Genomic DNA, 17,095 nt, shown 5'->3' with positions numbered 1-17,095 from the left:
AACACCAGTCTCAATGTCAACAGTGAAGAGGTGACTCCAGCATGCTGGCTTTCTAGGCAGAGTTGCAAAGAAAAAGCCATATCTCAGACTGGCCAATAAAAAGAAAATATTAAGATGGGCAAAAGAACACAGACACTGGACAGAGGAACTCTGCCTAGAAGGCCAGCATCCCGGAGTCGCCACTGTTGACATTGAGATTGCTGTTTTACACAACGTGCCATTGGAACACAGGAGTGATGGTTGCTGATAATGGGCCTCTGTACGCCTATGTAAATATTCCATAAAAAAATCAGCCATTTACAACATTAACAATGTCTACACTGATCAATTTTATGTTATTTTAAAGGACAAAATATTTGCTTTTCTTTCAAAAACAAAGACATTTCTTCGTGACCCCAAACTTTTGAACATACGTATCTATCCAGTGCAGTTGGGGCGGCGGTCAGTTGAGTGAATGTATCAATGTCCTCTGTTTTTAGTGTATTCAATATGATGGACTGACTGGTTTAAATGTGTATGATGAGAGAATGTATGTGTTTGTGATCCTTTTAATGAAAGGTGATGCCAAAGAATAATGTCCATCCATATTCCTTCAAGTATTTATTTTTAGAGTCCTGATGTTACTGTCCCCACTACAACAAGAAATACTTAAGGGATAATCAAACGGGGCTATGGGTTCTCTGGAAAATAAATCACGACGAGGAAGGTATGTGCCACGATTGGCAGTAACCTTCCGTGGGGTTGCATTATTTTCAGAGAACGCATTGAGCCCTGAGTTTATTATCCAGCTTATACCACTGCTATAATTTAACACATTTGCTGCTAGAAATGTTTTCAACATCCACTGAAGTAGCTACCAAGTTTACTTGATAGATACAGTAGTTAGCTAACCAAACCATCAGTCCTCATAAATATTAGCTTGCTATTATGAAAATCTAATTGAACAATGCCAATGTTTTCAATTTGACTTTTGCTTGCAAAAACAGCTCAAACGTGTAACTGTTAGTTATTGCCGTGCATTACAGAGAATTATACAACGGCTGGGTCTAATCCTGAATGGTGATTGGTTAAAATAATTAGAGAAAAAAGTATGAAATGAATGCACTCACTACTGTAAGTCGCTCTGGATAAGAGCGTCTGCTAAATGACTAAGATGTAAGATGTTAAAACCACATTCCAGCCGGTGTCTATTCCACAAGTTACCACCAGCTAAATCTATTATGTTAAAATGCTCATTTACTATGTTCCATCAGACTGTGCAATCCACTGTCTCATCAGCCTAGCCAGGCAATTTGTAAACCTGATTTCCACTATAAAAAGCATCTAGACATTATCTCACATTAGACTAACATTTCGTTTTCAACAACAGAGATAATGCCGGTGTTTGGAGAATATATTGGCACGGACCTAACAACACCCGTGCCAATATCTCCTCCAAACACCGGCTTCAAGGGCATTATCACTTAAATAATGCACACTCTAGAATGCCCTTCAAACTAATCAGAAAAAAGTGTTCAATAATGCTGTGGTTTAAATACATTTTATTGAAATACAGTAGAATTCCATTTATTCCTATGGAGGACTGCTCCTTATGAGGTGTACCAATATGGCGGCCGGTGGCTTCCAGGGTTTATATACATCATTGACATTGTTTACAAACAGTAGAGTAAAAACAAACACTGTATATGAAAGTGTTATGAAAGATGGCGCCGGAGGGGATGGCTGCAGTCTTATCGGCTCTTAACTAACCATGCTATTTTGTTTGTTTTTTCACATTGTTTGTAACTTATTTTGTACATAATGTTACTGCTACGGTCTCTCATGACCGAAAAGAGCTTCTGGACATCAGAACTGCAATTACTCACCTCCAGATTAGACAAAGAGTTTTTCTTCAAAGAGTCGGACAGGAGGTTATACTACAGACACCCCACCAGGCCCAGACCTCCGTCATTCGCTGGAGAGGGAAACTGAGATTTTGCAGAATCAGTGAGGATCAGGCGACGAGTGGCTAATCTGTATTTGCCTTCTGTCCTGCTATCTAACATTCAATCGCTGGAAAATAATATGAACTTGAAGCACGTATATCCTACCAACAGGACATTAACAACTGTAATATCTTATGTTTCACCGAGTCGTGGCTGAATGACGACATTAAGAACATACAGCTGGCGGGTTGTACACTCTATCGGCAGGATAGAACAGAAGCCTCTGGTAAGACATAGGGCAGGGGCCTATGCATATATGTAAACAGCTGGTGCACAATATCTAAGGAAGTCTCAAGGTTTTGCTCGCCTGAGGTAGAGTATCTCATGATAAGCTGTAGACCACACTATCTACCTAGAGTTTTCATCTGTATTTTTCATAGCTGTCTACATACCACCACAGACCGATGCAGGCACTAAAACCTCACTCAATGAGCTGTATACCGCCATAAGCAAACAGGAAAATGCTCATCCAGTGGCAGCGCTCCTAGTGGCCGGGGACTTTAATGCAGGGAAACTTAAATCAGTTTTACCTCATTTCTATCAGCATGTTAAATGTGCAACCAGAGGGGAAAAAAATTTAGACCACCTTTACTCCACACACAGAGACGCGTACAAAGCTCTCCCTCGCCCTCCATTTGGCAAATCTGACCATAATTCTATCCTCCTGATTCCTGCTTACAAGCAAAAATTAAAGCAGGAAGCACCAGTGAATCAGTCTATATGCCAGATGCTAAACTACAGGACTGTTTTGCTAGCACAGACTGGAATATGTTCCGGGATTCTTCCGATGGCATTGGAGTACACCACATCAGTAACTGGCTTTATCAATAAGTGCATCGAGGACGTCGTCCCCACAGTGACTGTACGTACATACCCCAACCAGAAGCCATGGATTACAGGCAACATTCGCACTGAGCTAAAGGGTAGAGCTGCCGCTTTCAAGGAGTGGGACTCTAACCCGGAAGCTTATAAGAAATTCCGCTATGCCCTCTGACAAAACATCAAACAGGCAAAGCATCCATACATGACTGAGAGCGAATCGTACTACACCGGCTCCAAAACTCGTCGGATGTGGCAGGGCTCTCAAAGTATTACAGACTACAAAGGGAAGCACAGCCGAGAGCTGCCCAGTGACACGAGCCTACCAGACGAGCTAAATTACTTCTATGCTCGCTTCGAGGAAAGTAACACTGAAACAGCTGTTCCGGGTGACTGTGTGATCACGCTCTCCGTAGCCGATGTGAGTAAGACCTTTAAACAGGTCAACATTCACAAGGCCGCAGGGCCAGACGGATTATCAGGACGTGTACTCCGAGCATGCGCTGAGCAACTGGCAAGTATCTTTGCTGACATTTTCAACCTCTCCATGTCTGAGTCTGTAATACCAACATGTTTCAAGCAGACCACCAGAGTCCCTGTGCCCAAGAACACTAAGGTAACCTGCCTAAATGACTACTGATCCGTAGCACTCCGCATTAAGCGAGTGGGTTTTAAGAAGCGCGGCTTGGTGTATCATGTTTTGGCGGTCACGTGACATTTCTCCTATGACATCCCTCAACTGTTTACCAAAACAATGGCGGGGTGGCAAATGTGTTATTGTTTGAAGTAAAGATTGCCCCTTTAAGGCCTCAAATGGCTCTTGAGTCATTATGGTTTCACATAGAACCATCACCCTTACCAAAGAACCCTTCAAGAACTACTGTTTTGCCCTTGAGCAAGACAATCCCTAACCTGCTTCAGGGGTGCTGCTATATGTTGTTCCCAGCCTCCCTGTGTGTGTTTGGTGTCCTGGTGGTTGGGATTTAAAGAACAGAAAGCAAAAAGAAAAATATTTACAAAACATCCCTTTGCATGTTTTTGTTTGTTTTCATCCTAAGTGTAAAACAATTACAATATATATGTATTAACCAATGTCTAATGTTTAGTTCTTTCTCTAGAATGTATGACTCTTTCTCTGTGATTTGTCTTTCTCAGGCCACATTAAATGATCGCTCCTCCATCCAAAAGCCTCATCTCTTCTTCCTCCCAGATGTCCCCAGCATTCCTTTTTTTCCACGTGACGCCCATCGACATGACATTGAGGTCTTGGAGGCCAACTATCCCATAATCCTCGCAGAGTTTCAGGCGGTCTACCAGAGAGGCATTGATCCAAAGATTGGCTGGACCGGCCTGGGACCTAAGGTACACAAACCTACAACTCCCAATGAGCATGTACCTGTTCAGTCACTGATCTAACCTGATTGGACAATTAGGTGAAAGCAAGGGTTCTCTTACATAGCTTTCACAGATCTAGTCATGTCACATCAGTGAGTCCTTCCAAAACAGAGGGAGAAAGAATACATTTTTAATGTCTCCATAGCCTCTGAGCCTGTCATTTACTTCAAATGGAGGCAGTCTGCACCGTTGCAGTCAAGCTGCCACTAAGCTTTGGTGCCACAAGTTTGCACTTCTAACTCTTGGTATGCCACAATCCACCGGAAGTTTTAAAGGGGGGCTGAACTGACTAGCTACCCAATTTCTTCAGCCGGCCGAAGCGAATTGGCTAAACTGGTGTGCGACCTTGACAAAGCTGGTTGGACATCTATGGGGCTAGTTAGTAGTGATGGGGAGGAAAAATCGATACAGTTACATGTTGGGATATTATTTTTGAAGATATATCATATCGAATTGTTTTGAGAATATCACAATATTATTTTTGCGCTAGTTTGCTTTACCTGCACCAGAACTCCAGTATTTTTCCATCATAGCTTGTTCTCCATCTTCTTTTTAAATAGGGAGCCAATTTGTTTTCAGCACTTTAATTTACATGACTGATCAACACTCATTATCTCATGACTCTCACTTTTCCCTCTGCAGCAGACATATGGTGAGCAATAAGTTTGGAACATTGAATCAATATAAAATTACAGTATCGAATCGCAATACATATAGAATCACGAGAATCGCAATACATATCGTATCAGCACCTACAGTGGTTGTTCCACTAAAAGTTTTATGTTGCGGTACTTAGAGGTAATTTGTGGTTTAGTACGGTACCCTGCGTCACCACTTCATTGCTCCAGACCAGCGCAGGGGGGAGTTAGAGCACTGATTATGCATTTGGGTCCTACTGTGTCTCTGACAATGAATGGGCGACATAAACCTAAATAGAAACTGATAATTGTGTACGACTTCAGTATTACTTACTAAAACTGTTAGGATTATTTTGCTCTTACTGTAGTACTGTAGCCCACTCCCGAACAGTCATGTTATACAGAGCCTGAGTGACGCAATGGTCTAAGACACTGCATATGTAACAATGCCTCTCGATGGAGGGGGGTGTGTGGAATCAGGAGCAGGAGAGCAGAAAGGTTCCAGGAAAATCAACAGTTTATTAGGCGGTTCCGAAAATGCACCAATGACACACACAGGGGAGAAATCTCAACTCCACTAGCCACAAGCAATATGTCGACGGTAAACACATACCGTACTTAAAACAAACAACGCCCGTGGTGCAGGCACGCACCCCTTACATGTACCATACAGCAAATAATCCCGCACACAGCCTAACCTGCAGCGGGGAAATATAAACCCACCAAAATCAGAAAAACAAGACACAGGTGTTTAAAACCAGACAGAACTAAATGAAAACGAAAATGGGATCGGTGGCAGCTAGTAGGCCGGCGACGACGACCGCTGAGCAACGCCCGAAAAGGATGAGGAGCCACCTTCGGTGGAAGTCGTAACAGCATAGCAGTGCAAGCTGTGTTGCTACAGATGCTGGTTCAATACACGTACTAGCCTCAACTGGGAGACCCATGAGATGACTGTAGGTTTTTGGTTTCGCTCCCTATAAAAACAGAAATAAATAATTCTAAATAACAAACTGGCTTGATTTACAAATTAGTAACAATGTCTCATCCCATGTTCAAGAATGGCCTTTTTCTCGCTAATTTTATGTTATTTGAAAACAAAATCATCTCCAAAATATTGTTATTTTTAAAACAGAGCGATTATTATTATTATTATTATTAATTTAGAATTATATAAAAGCCCCTTGGATACTCTCACAGATAAATTATTAACCCTGTTATTAGCAGGACAATATATATTGGTCATGGCTCCCGAGTGGTGCACAATGGGACTGCAGTTCTCCAGCTGTATCCACTGAAAGCACGCAAGGTTCAAAGCATGAGGGCAGGGGATACGGGATGGGCCACAGAGCCGTGCACAGAAGACAGACTTAGCCCAAGGGGAACGGAGGAGAAGGGAAGGGGGGTGGACCCCCACCCCGCCACACTGGGTAGCACAGAGCAACACTTTAAGGGGCATTTCACTAATAATGGCGCTGACTAGGGAAACGTTCCCGCTGTTCTAGCAGGTAGCTGGACAATAGACTTGCCTAGATGGAGGGTAGTGGGAGAATTCTATCGTCAAATGTATTTCTAAGTTAGTTTCTCAGTTAAGTATTATTAATATTATTATGTATCAGATCCGACCGTGATTGGGAGTCCCATAGGGCAGATCACAATTGGCTCAGTGTTTCTCTCCCTCTAAAAACAGAAATAAATGTTTTGGCCTTTACAAATATTATTTTGGCATAAAGCTGAGTGACTCACTCATTCATGGCTTTGGATCAAAATAAATAAGTACCAACATTATTTCTGATAGTCTTTAATAAATAAATGTTTTGGTTATCCTGACCTGGACACCATGTACAATATTAGAATAGAAAATTATGGGCTATTAGCAGGACAATATACCTTTACCAACACCTCTCTGTATTTTGATACTTTGTGGATGGGGCCTCCCCAGTTGCGCAGCTGTCTAAGTCACCGCATCGCAATACAAAATGTGTTGCTACAGATACCCGTGCCGGCCGCCAGCGGGAGATCCATGAGGCGGCTTTTGGTTTTAATATAGAATCCTCCAATCCTCTATATGTAATTATTGGCAGAGAGTCACGTCATATTTTTCGATATACTGTAGGCGACATGAGTCTCACTAGTGTTGAGTAATGTGCTGTTCAAGTGGTGTAGGTCTTATTTATTTAAAGAGCATATTGAAGTTAGAAGCAATAGCACTTGAAGCATTAGCCTACAACTATTTTAGCACCGTTTCGCGTCGCTCTGAGACAAGCATGGGGACTGATCTTGATAAATCAATGAGATTTTTATTTTCACTGAATCTCCATTTGGGTATTGGTTAGACTAGAATTAGAAAGTGGAAATGTTATTTTCTTAGTGTAACCTTTATTTAACTAGGCAAGTCAGTTAACCTCTTGGGGCTATGTGGGACGCTAGCGTGCCACCCGTGGTGCACCCTATCAACAGCAGGTGCATTTCAAGAGCGGCAAATTTGAAACCAAATAAATGTCAAAATTCAAATTTTTCAAACATACAACTATCTTACACCCTTTGAAAGATAAACATCTCCTTAATCTAACCACGTTGTCCGATTTCAAAAAGGTTTTACGGCGAAAGCATAAAGTTAGATTATGTTAGGAGAGTACATTGACTGTTGACAGCCAATGGAAGCCTTAGGAAGTGCAACGTCACCCCACAGACACTGTTGTTTCAATAGAGAATCAAAAGAAGAACTACAATTCTCAGACTTTCCACTTCCTGCTTGGATTTTTCTCAGGTTTTTGCCTGCCATATGAGTTCTGTTATACTCACAGACACCATTCAAACAGTTTTAGAAACTTCAGAGTGTTTTCCATCCAAATCCACTAATAATATGCATATTCTAGTTTCTGGGCCAGAGTAGTAACCTGTTTAAATTGGGTACGTTTTTTCATCCGGCCTTGAAAATACTGCCCCTTACACCCCAACAGGTTTTAACTATCTCATCCTTATGGTTTTTTTGCATTAAATGTTTGTCAATCCAAATGCCCAGATATTTATAGGCGCAAACTCGATGGATGAGAGAACATCCAATGAATAAATGTTTTATCCATCCGAGCCATATTTGCATGAATTAGAAAACAACATATTTAGTTTTGCCTGCATTAAGTACAAGTTTTAAGCCAACATGGGCTTTTTCTATGGCAACAGTCAGTTTGCATCTCTTATAAAGCTTGGTCAACAGTTGAGGAAAGGGCATACGTAACCGTTTCGCCTGCATACGGATGAATGTTACAGGTTTTAACAGATATACCAATATTATTTATATATAACCAGTAAAAAGAACAGGTCCCAGTATTGACCCGTGCAGTACACCTTTCATAATATCAAGGAAACTAGACTTGACACCATCAGAAAATACACATTGTGTTCTGTCTGTCAAGTAATTCTTAAACCACTTGCAAGAAACCTTTGAATTAGTAGGTAGTGGTGGACAGGTGTATAAATAAGGAAGCACAATATTTTTTATGATCTAAGCAATTTAACATATCATCTAAGACAAGCGTAGCAGCTGAAATGATGCTATGTCCAGGTCTAAAACCAGATTGCTGCACATTAAGAATAGAATGATAAGTTAAAAGTTCCTAGCTGAGTGTTGGCCAGGGATTCTAATACTTTGACAAGGCAAGATAGATAACTACCATCTGATTTCCAAGCTAAGTCAAAATGGTCTCCGCCTTTGTGTAGGGGGAGGACATGTGCCACTTTCCAGATCTTAAGGATAATACCAGAAACAATTGTTAAGTTTAAAATATAGGTTCATGTTTCTGCAATAAGTGGGGCAGAGATTTTTTTACATGGATTTTTAGCAAGGCACTTAGTACATCAGAGACAACAAACGGTTGAAAATAAAGAATGTGTGCCTAGGAGTGGATCATTCTCTGCAAGCTGTTTTTTTTATTATTATTATTTTAATAAAGGTGGAATTAAAGGAATTTTCAGAAACTATTCTTTCAAATAGGTGGCCAGCTGAGGCAAAAGAGCTATTAAAAGCATCAAAAATGTTCATTTGATCTATTATAGGACCAGGGACTGTCATTACCTGCTGGGGCAATAAGGGGGTGGAATTTAGCTTCAAGGACTTGACCACTTTCCAGAAGTTAGCTGGATTTCCACCACTCTCAGAAAATGTAAGATGTCAATTTTGCCTTTCTAATCAGAGTTAGACATCTATTTCTCAAATGTCTGAAGGACTGCCAATCAGATGCAGAATCAGTCAACCTAGCCTTAGCCCAGGCTAAATTTCTTTCCTGTACTTTTTCAGACAATTCATGGGTGAATCATGGATTAGATCTGTCTTTTACCCTTAGTATTTTAAATGGAGCATGCTTATCTGCAACAGAGTTGAACAGAGAGGTAAAACAATTAAGTGCCAGATCCGACTCAGAGATGGATGACACCCCCCACCCCCAGTCACACAACCTCAGGTAAGACAAATGTTACTCATTTAAATAAATAAAAATCGATCTTTAATAATGAATGGCAGAGATTTAGGTAGTTTAACATATTTTATTCAGGCAATTGGACAATGGTCACTGAGCTCATTAGCAAATATTCCATTGGCTATATACTTATGAGGGACATTGTTCAGAGTAATATCTAAAACAGTAGATTCATCAGGGTGTTTAAAGTTGAAGTAGGTTGGTTTAGTTATCAGCGGAGTTAAGTTTAGCTCAGTACAAATATCTTTCAGCCTATCTGTTTGCGTTGGTTGGAGAAGCCAGAATTACTATAAAATCCATTTTCGAAATCAAACTTCTTGTATTTACATGAATCAGGCCAAGCCTGCAGCTGCAGGATTTCAGATCAGATGGTCAGTCTCTAGCACAAACATGCTATGTTCAGTAGGTAACCCCTTGTTTAAAAATACTGTAGGTCTGGCTTGAAATGGTGTAAGATACAAGAATAAATGAGGGTTAGCTGTTGAGGGCCAGGACTGAAATCCCATCACTTGTTTAGTATATTTGCAATATTAGAACTCAGCATTCTAGCTCCTCTTCTATTCAGGCCTTCCGTTTTTGAGAACTGAGGTTGCTCACAAAATAAATCAAAGTTGTCGATAAAATCCAACACTTTTTCAGGTCAGAGTTCGATTTCATCCATGAGTCCAGTGCAAATAGCCGGGAGAAGCGATCAACTCCACGATCTTATGTTGGGATAGGGCCGGAAAGGACAATCTGCTTGCCAGTAGCCATTAGCCTGTCCCTCTGGTATTCGAAGTCCCATCTCAACTCCTCCGATTGCCACAACTTGCCCGAATACAAACATTTTGACTATATTAGCCCACTGAGCTAGAATGATGCACTTTCATGCTAGGTTTAGGACCTCATATTGATACTTACAGAGACCCCAACTGAGGTATAGAACATTCTTAAAATGAACTACTTTGGCTTAAAGACAAGTATCATGAAACCTCTACCACAATACATTAATTTGACTTAATGAATGACTTAATGTTTTTTGGACCTAACTTCCTTACCACTTTTTCCATGTGGTTTCTTCCTTCATAGACTCAATGAAATGATGACCTCTTCTTAAATATTTGGTCAAATCTTTCAGAAACATACCCCTTTGGCTCAACTTACCCCACTCTCCCCTAGGCTCTATCGATGATACAAATAATGACACTCAAATGTAATTATTAAACTAAATACCAGCCTACAAAAGCCACATGGCTACGTTCTCCTTATTTGTATAGTGGAAAAGCATTGAGGCAACATTATCAGAACTATAAAATTGTCATACATAAAATAAGTGCTAACGTGCTTGCAGTGCAGCAGTTCAAAACACACAATACAAACACGTGTGGGTACATGGGTTTGAAAAAGCTGTGTTTGTATGGTGCATTGGTGTGTGTAACATTTATTTAACACAGTTGTTTGTGTGACAAGGCAGGTTTATGTGTAACAGGTTTATGTGTCTCTCTCAGGGCCAAGCCGTGTTCCCCTTGTACAGCGCAGGTGTGTGTGTAGCAGGGAACTGCCGCTCCTGTCCCTGCACCTACCGCACTCTTCTCTCCTTGCGCACCTTCATAAGTAGCAACTCCCTGGGGGCCGCCGGGTTCTGGCTGCTAGGGCCTGGGACCACACTAGGGGGAGCGTATGGCCCCACCAATACTCGCCTACGCTGCCACCTCGGTGAGTGAGACTGACATATTCCAGCCCACATATCATTGGGTCTCAGTATGGTTCTTGACAAAGTTTTGCTTACATGCTCTCTGTGCATGATTTTGTCCATTAAATGTGCAGTCTAATATTAACGATCATTGAAATTAATGATATATTGTTTGATAAATGCCTCATGAGTTTAGTACAACTATCTAACTCCATCATAACCCAAATAATTAATTTTTTTACTCCACTGTTTGTTAACAAAGTGTTAATATGTAAGTCAGGTCTGCTGTATACAATGCAAATCAGTGTAATTATATAATTCCATTAATCTATCCTTTTGACACCACCACTTTTTAGGAGTGCAGACCCCACCTCAGTGTGAGCTGGTAGTGGGAGGAGAGCCTCAGTGCTGGTCAGAGGGACACTGCCTCCTGGTGGATGACTCCTTCCTGCACACTGTCTCCCATAATGGTCAGTCAACGCCACCTCCCACAACAAGGCAGTCACTCTCCAAACAAACGCAAGCTGTGCTCAGATTCCAGTTCCCTTTCAGTCAGTCAACTTAGGTACAACATACTATGGGGAGTTGCACTCTCGCGACTTGGGTCGAAGGATCTAAAATCACGCCTGGCAAAGCCAATGAAATCCGCGCCTCGTTGGAAACCCCGCCTTCCACAGGTGATAAGCTTGAGGATCGGATTCATTCCTTCAATTATTCCGCTCTTAACCTCAGGAACGATTCATGCTACTAAAACAAACAATTTGCAACAATTTGTCTTACATTGTGCCAACTGAACTGTCCTTTAGTGGTAGAGCGTGCTCACCCTTTGGACGCTAGGTGCGGAAAACTTCTCATAAATTTCCTAATGATGAACAATTAATTATTCGTCAGATAGCTTGACCTGGCTATAGCAATAAGTAAAATGGCTAACGCGACCAAAACAATGAAGTCTAAGAAGCCAGGTTCGCGACCAAGCCCCAATGAGTTAAAAGATACTCAGGTTTGTTGTTTTGTATTTATCGGGCTCAGTGCATGCTCACGCTGCCCTCACTTGAATCAGTTCGTGTGCGAGATTAGCAGATGGCGGGCACTGTTCCTCTATTAGTCCACGGCGCAGGTTCTCTTGACAATTGTGTAACATTCTTTAGAGGGCTTGGTGTGTCTGATGGTGACTCCTCTCCTCGGTGCCCGTACCTCAGCTGAGTTTGAGCTGAGGGACGTGGAGATGGATTGGGTCATTGGTCAAGTCGAATGTCTTCCGGCTCCTGTGTGCTCTGTTGTCGGTTACGGTCCAAAGTAAACTTTCAAAACCAATCTAGCTAACAAGCGCTGCATAGCGTGCTAGCCAGGTTAGCTAACTCGCAGATTAGGGCTAGCTATTCAGGCTTCCTAATGGTGGAATTGCTTGGGTAGATCTCTTGTTTGGTATACATAGCTAGCATTAAGTCGCTTGGTTATTATAAATATCAACGGACCGTGCTGCAGTCAAAGAGGCTAGCTAGCCTAATTTAGACTAGAAGCCTCATCATGGCTAATGTTGACTAGCATGCATAACTTCCGGCAAATTAAGCTTGCTAAATTTCCTCTTGCGTTATGGCAATCGTATTCCAATTTCCAATTTCTGGATTTGAAGGAAATGGAGGAAGCGGGGCTTGCGGGCACCTCCAATGAGGAAGCAGCTTCTGACCTCCGGAGTGAGGGGCCTTAGCACCGGTGGGCCCCTCCACAAAAACATCACTGTGACATCAGTGCCCCCATGTTAGGTTATGGACAAACGGGGTGATACGTCAGCCATTGCCAGAGCCCCCTATGTCCATAAGGGCTGGGCTTCATACAGTCTCAAAACTAAGCACAACTTAGTTTGGAAGCTTGTCCATGTTTAATGCGCCCTCTGTTAACCCCCGTTCCATGGTGTTCAAGGGGTGCAGTGCCTTAAGAAATTATTCACACCCCTTGACTTTTTCCACATTTTGTTGTGTTTTTTTTAAATGGATTACATAGAAAATATTTGTCACTGGCCTACCCACTATACCCCATGTCAAAGTGAAAATAAAATGAAAATGAAAAGCTGAAATGTCTTGAGTAAATAAGTATTCGGGGGTCTACTAAGCTAACATATGGAATTGTTTTAAGATGGTCATACCATGGATCATTTAGCTAATTGATTTTGAATTGTAGGACACCTTTACGTATTAATTATTTTAATTATTTCATAAAACATTGAATTTGTCCTTTACTACTTTAGCCCATAGAAACACATTGAATAACACATTGATGATGTCATCCCCACAGTGACTGTACGTACATACCCCAAACAGAAGCCATGGATTACAGGCAACATCCGCACTGAGCTAAAGGATAGAGCTGTCGCTTTCAAGGAGCAGGACTCTAACCCGGAAATCTCGCTATGGCCTCCAATGAACCATCAAACAGAGAAAGCGTCAATACAGGACTAAGATTGAATTGTACTACACTGGCTCCGATGCTCATCGGATGTGGCAGGGTTTGCATAATATTATAGGTACAAAGGGAAGCAGAGCCACGAGGTGCTGTCGTGACGTGACTATCATTAATCTGCTGACTTATTTATTTTATCAACTAACTTAGTTCAATTGTTAATCGATTTAAATTAGTCATGTAACAATTAACTCATTAGGAATTTGGGGCACCAACAACTTAAACTCTAAAGATATATAGATACAGTTGAAGTCGGAAGTTTACAAACACTTAGGTTGGAGTCACTCAAACTCGTTTTTCAACCACTTCACACATTTCTTGTTAACAAACTATAATTTCGGATGCATGAGGATGCATAATTTGGTTAGTATTGTGGAGTAACTACAATGTTATTGATCCATCCTCAGTTTTTTCCTATCACAGCCATTAAACTCTATAACTGTTTTAAAGTCACCATTGGCCTCATGGTAAAATCCCTGAGCTGTTTCCTTCCTCTCATTCAATGTCTGCTTTAAAAAAAATGTTTTTACAGTCTATCAATAGATGCCCTTCTTTGCGAGGCATTGAAAAACCTCCCTGGTCTTTATGGTTGAATCTGCGTATGAAATTCACTGCTCGACTGAGGGACCTTACAGAGATGAGGTAATCATGCAAAAACCTGGATAATCCTTAAGAGTCTTGACGCACCTGTGAAATAATAAAAATATTCCCCATCTAAATCTGTCAGTTTAAGCTAGAGATATCTGTTTTTGCATGGAATGAGTCTCAATCCATGGCATCCGTCTCTGTTGGCCTTCCACATCTGTGGTGGAGGGTGGCCGAGCTACAGCGGTGTTTCTCAGACCATGAGACAATACAAAAATCAGTTCTCACAAAAACGTCTGTAGCGTCCAAACTAATATGTGACTCGTTTCAGAAACTAGGCGTATGTCGCACGTCAATACTTCACAGAAGCGCCATTTAAACTGAAACTTTATTTTTTACATCAAAATGCATTTCCGGAACATGTGAACTTTCATGTGCCTTAATAACAAACCTGTATGCCATCTGTAAATACGAATACAATTGTTATATTACGAGCCTAGTTGGTTCAGCAATGGAAAAAGACGGCAACCTAATGAGTGAGCTGGAAATGCCGAGAGATGAGTTCGGATTGGTCTGCCATGTAGCACGTTTCTGTCTATAACATGAGCTGGTCAGTATGTGTAGGTTTTTTAAAAAGATATCACGCTATCAAGCTCACAATATCACGATATCAAGCTCTCCACTTACTGGAGGACCGAGTTTTGAAAATCAGTGGTATGATAGCTAAAGATATGGAGACAAGTCTGCCGTTTGATTGCAAATATGCAGACAGAGTCGAACAGAGAACACACAGAAGGCTGTTGTATGAAACACCTGTCTCCGGATTACATCTTCCAACTAAGGACAACCATTGCATCTGTGACAGAGAGGGAGAAGCGTCGATCCATGTATGCGGGTAAGATAGTCTAGCAAGCTACATTTTCAGATATTACACGATAGTAAATTGTCAGAAAGTAGTTTTCTTTTCAAGTTAAAGTGTACTGTTAGCTAGCTAGCTAACGTTATGCGTATGATCTGTGTAGTAATATTATTCGTGTCTCAGAGCCATTTGCATTGCTAGTTATAGCCTAATGTTAGCTGGCTAACATTGAACCTGGTTGGTTAGCTACCTGCAGATTCATGCAGGGTAGTAATATTATGAGTTGCGATTAAGGTTTATTGTTTAGCTAGCTAGCTACATGTCTGAACAACTATGCAAGTAACCACTTCAATAGAATGTTCATGATGTCACTACGACAACTGTGGATAGACATACAGTTGAAGTCGGAAGTTTAAATACACTTAGGTTGGAGTCATTAGAATTCGTTCGACAACTCCACAAATTTCTTGTTAACAAACTATAGTTTTGGCAAGTCGGTTAGGACATCTCCTTTATGCATGACACAAGTCATTTTTCCAACAATTGTTTACAGACAGATCATAATTCCAGTGGGTCAGAAGTTTATATACACTATCTTGACTGTGCCTTTAAACAGCTTAGAAAATTCCAGAAAATGATGGCATGGCTTTAGAAGCTTCTGATATGCTAATTGGAGGTGTACCTATGGATGTATTTCAAGGCATACCTTTAAACTCAATGCCTCTTTTCTTGACATCATAGGAAAATCTAAAGAAATCAGCCAAGACCTCAGAAAAAAGATTGTAGACCTTCACAAGTCTGGTTCATCCTTGGGAGCAATTTCCAAATGCCTGAAGGTACCACGTTCATCTGTACAAACAATAGTACGCAAGTTTAAACACCATGGGACCATGCAGCCATCATTCCACTCAGGAAGGAGACGCATTCTGTCTCCTAGAGATGAACGTACTTTGGTGCGAAAAGTGCAAATCAATCCCAGAAAAACAGCAAAGGACCTTGTGAAGATGCTGGAGGAAACAGGTACAAAAGTATCTATATCCACAGTAAAACGAGTCCTATATCGACATAACCTGAAAGGCCACTCAGCAAGGAAGAAGCCACTGCTCTAAAACCGCCATAAAAAGCCAGACTACAGTTTGCAACTGCACATGGGGACAAAGATTGTACTTTTTGGAGAAATGTCCTCTGGTCTGATGAAACAAAAATAGAACTGTTTGGCCATAATGACCATCGTTATGTTTGGAGGAAAGTGGGGGAGGCTTGCAAGCTGAAGAACACCATCCCAACCGTGAAGCACGGGGGTGGCAACATCATTTTGTGGGGGTGCTTTGCTGCAGGAGGGACTGGTGCACGTCACAAAATAGATGGCATCATGAGGCAGGAAAATTCTGTGGATGTATTGAAGCAACATCTCAAGACATCAGTCAGGAAGTTAAAGCTAGGTCGCAAATGGGTCTTCCAAATGGACATTGGCCCCAAGCATACTTCCAAAGTTGTGGTAAAATGGCTTAAGGACAACAAAGTCAAGGTATTGGAGTGGCCATCACAAAGCCTTGACCTCAGTACTATAGAAAATGTGTGGGCAGAACTGAAAACGTGTGCGAGCAAGGAGGCCTACAAACCTGACTCAGTTACACTAGCTCTGTCAGGAAGAATGGGCCAAAATTCACCCAACTTATTGTGGGAAGCTTGTGGAAGGATACCCGAAACGTTTGACCCAAGTTAAACAATTTAAAGGCAATGCTTCCAAATACAAATTGAGTTTATGTACATTTCTGACCTACTGGGAATGTGATGAAAGAAAAAAAAGCTGAAATAAATAATTCTCTCTACTATTATTCTGACATCTCACATTCTTAAAATAAAGTGGTGATCCTAACTAACCTAAGACAGGGAATTTTTACTAGGATTAAATGTCAGGAATTGGGAAAAACGGAGTTTAAATGTATTTGGCTAAGGTGACTTCAACTGTATCTACAGTACTAAATCCATTTGTATGTATAGTGCGTATGTTATCGTGTGTGTGTCTATGTTTGTGTTGCTTCACGTCCCCGCTGTTCCATAAGGTGTTTTTTTTCATCCGTTTTTTAAATCTAATTTTACTGCTTGCTTCAGGTACTTGATGTGGAATGGAGTTCCATGTAGTCATGGCTCTATGTAGTACTGTGTGCCTCCCATAGTCTGTTCTGGACTTGGTGACTGTGAAGAGA

The 17,095-nt window shown here is 41.2% G+C and overlaps 2 protein-coding genes across 2 annotated transcripts in view; one reads left to right on the top strand and one right to left on the bottom strand.

The window, feature by feature from the left end:
• asphd1 (aspartate beta-hydroxylase domain containing 1) overlaps positions 1 to 17,095 on the top strand; it is a 96,421-nt gene that overhangs the window by 57,130 nt on the left and 22,196 nt on the right. Inside the window, exons 3-5 of the mRNA XM_014192148.2 lie at positions 3,960 to 4,166; positions 10,800 to 11,007; positions 11,341 to 11,454. Of these exons, the coding sequence (XP_014047623.1) occupies positions 3,960 to 4,166; positions 10,800 to 11,007; positions 11,341 to 11,454 (529 nt within the window). The remainder of the gene's footprint in view (positions 1 to 3,959; positions 4,167 to 10,799; positions 11,008 to 11,340; positions 11,455 to 17,095) is intronic.
• Positions 1 to 17,095, bottom strand: part of sez6l2 (seizure related 6 homolog (mouse)-like 2) — a 162,655-nt gene that overhangs the window by 143,117 nt on the left and 2,443 nt on the right. The window lies entirely within an intron of this gene.

This window comes from Salmo salar, chromosome ssa03, assembly GCF_905237065.1.
Source record: "Salmo salar chromosome ssa03, Ssal_v3.1, whole genome shotgun sequence".
Lineage (NCBI taxonomy): Eukaryota > Metazoa > Chordata > Actinopteri > Salmoniformes > Salmonidae > Salmo > Salmo salar.
Note: the sequence above shows the minus strand (reverse complement) of the source record. Positions and strands in the feature narration are given on the sequence as shown.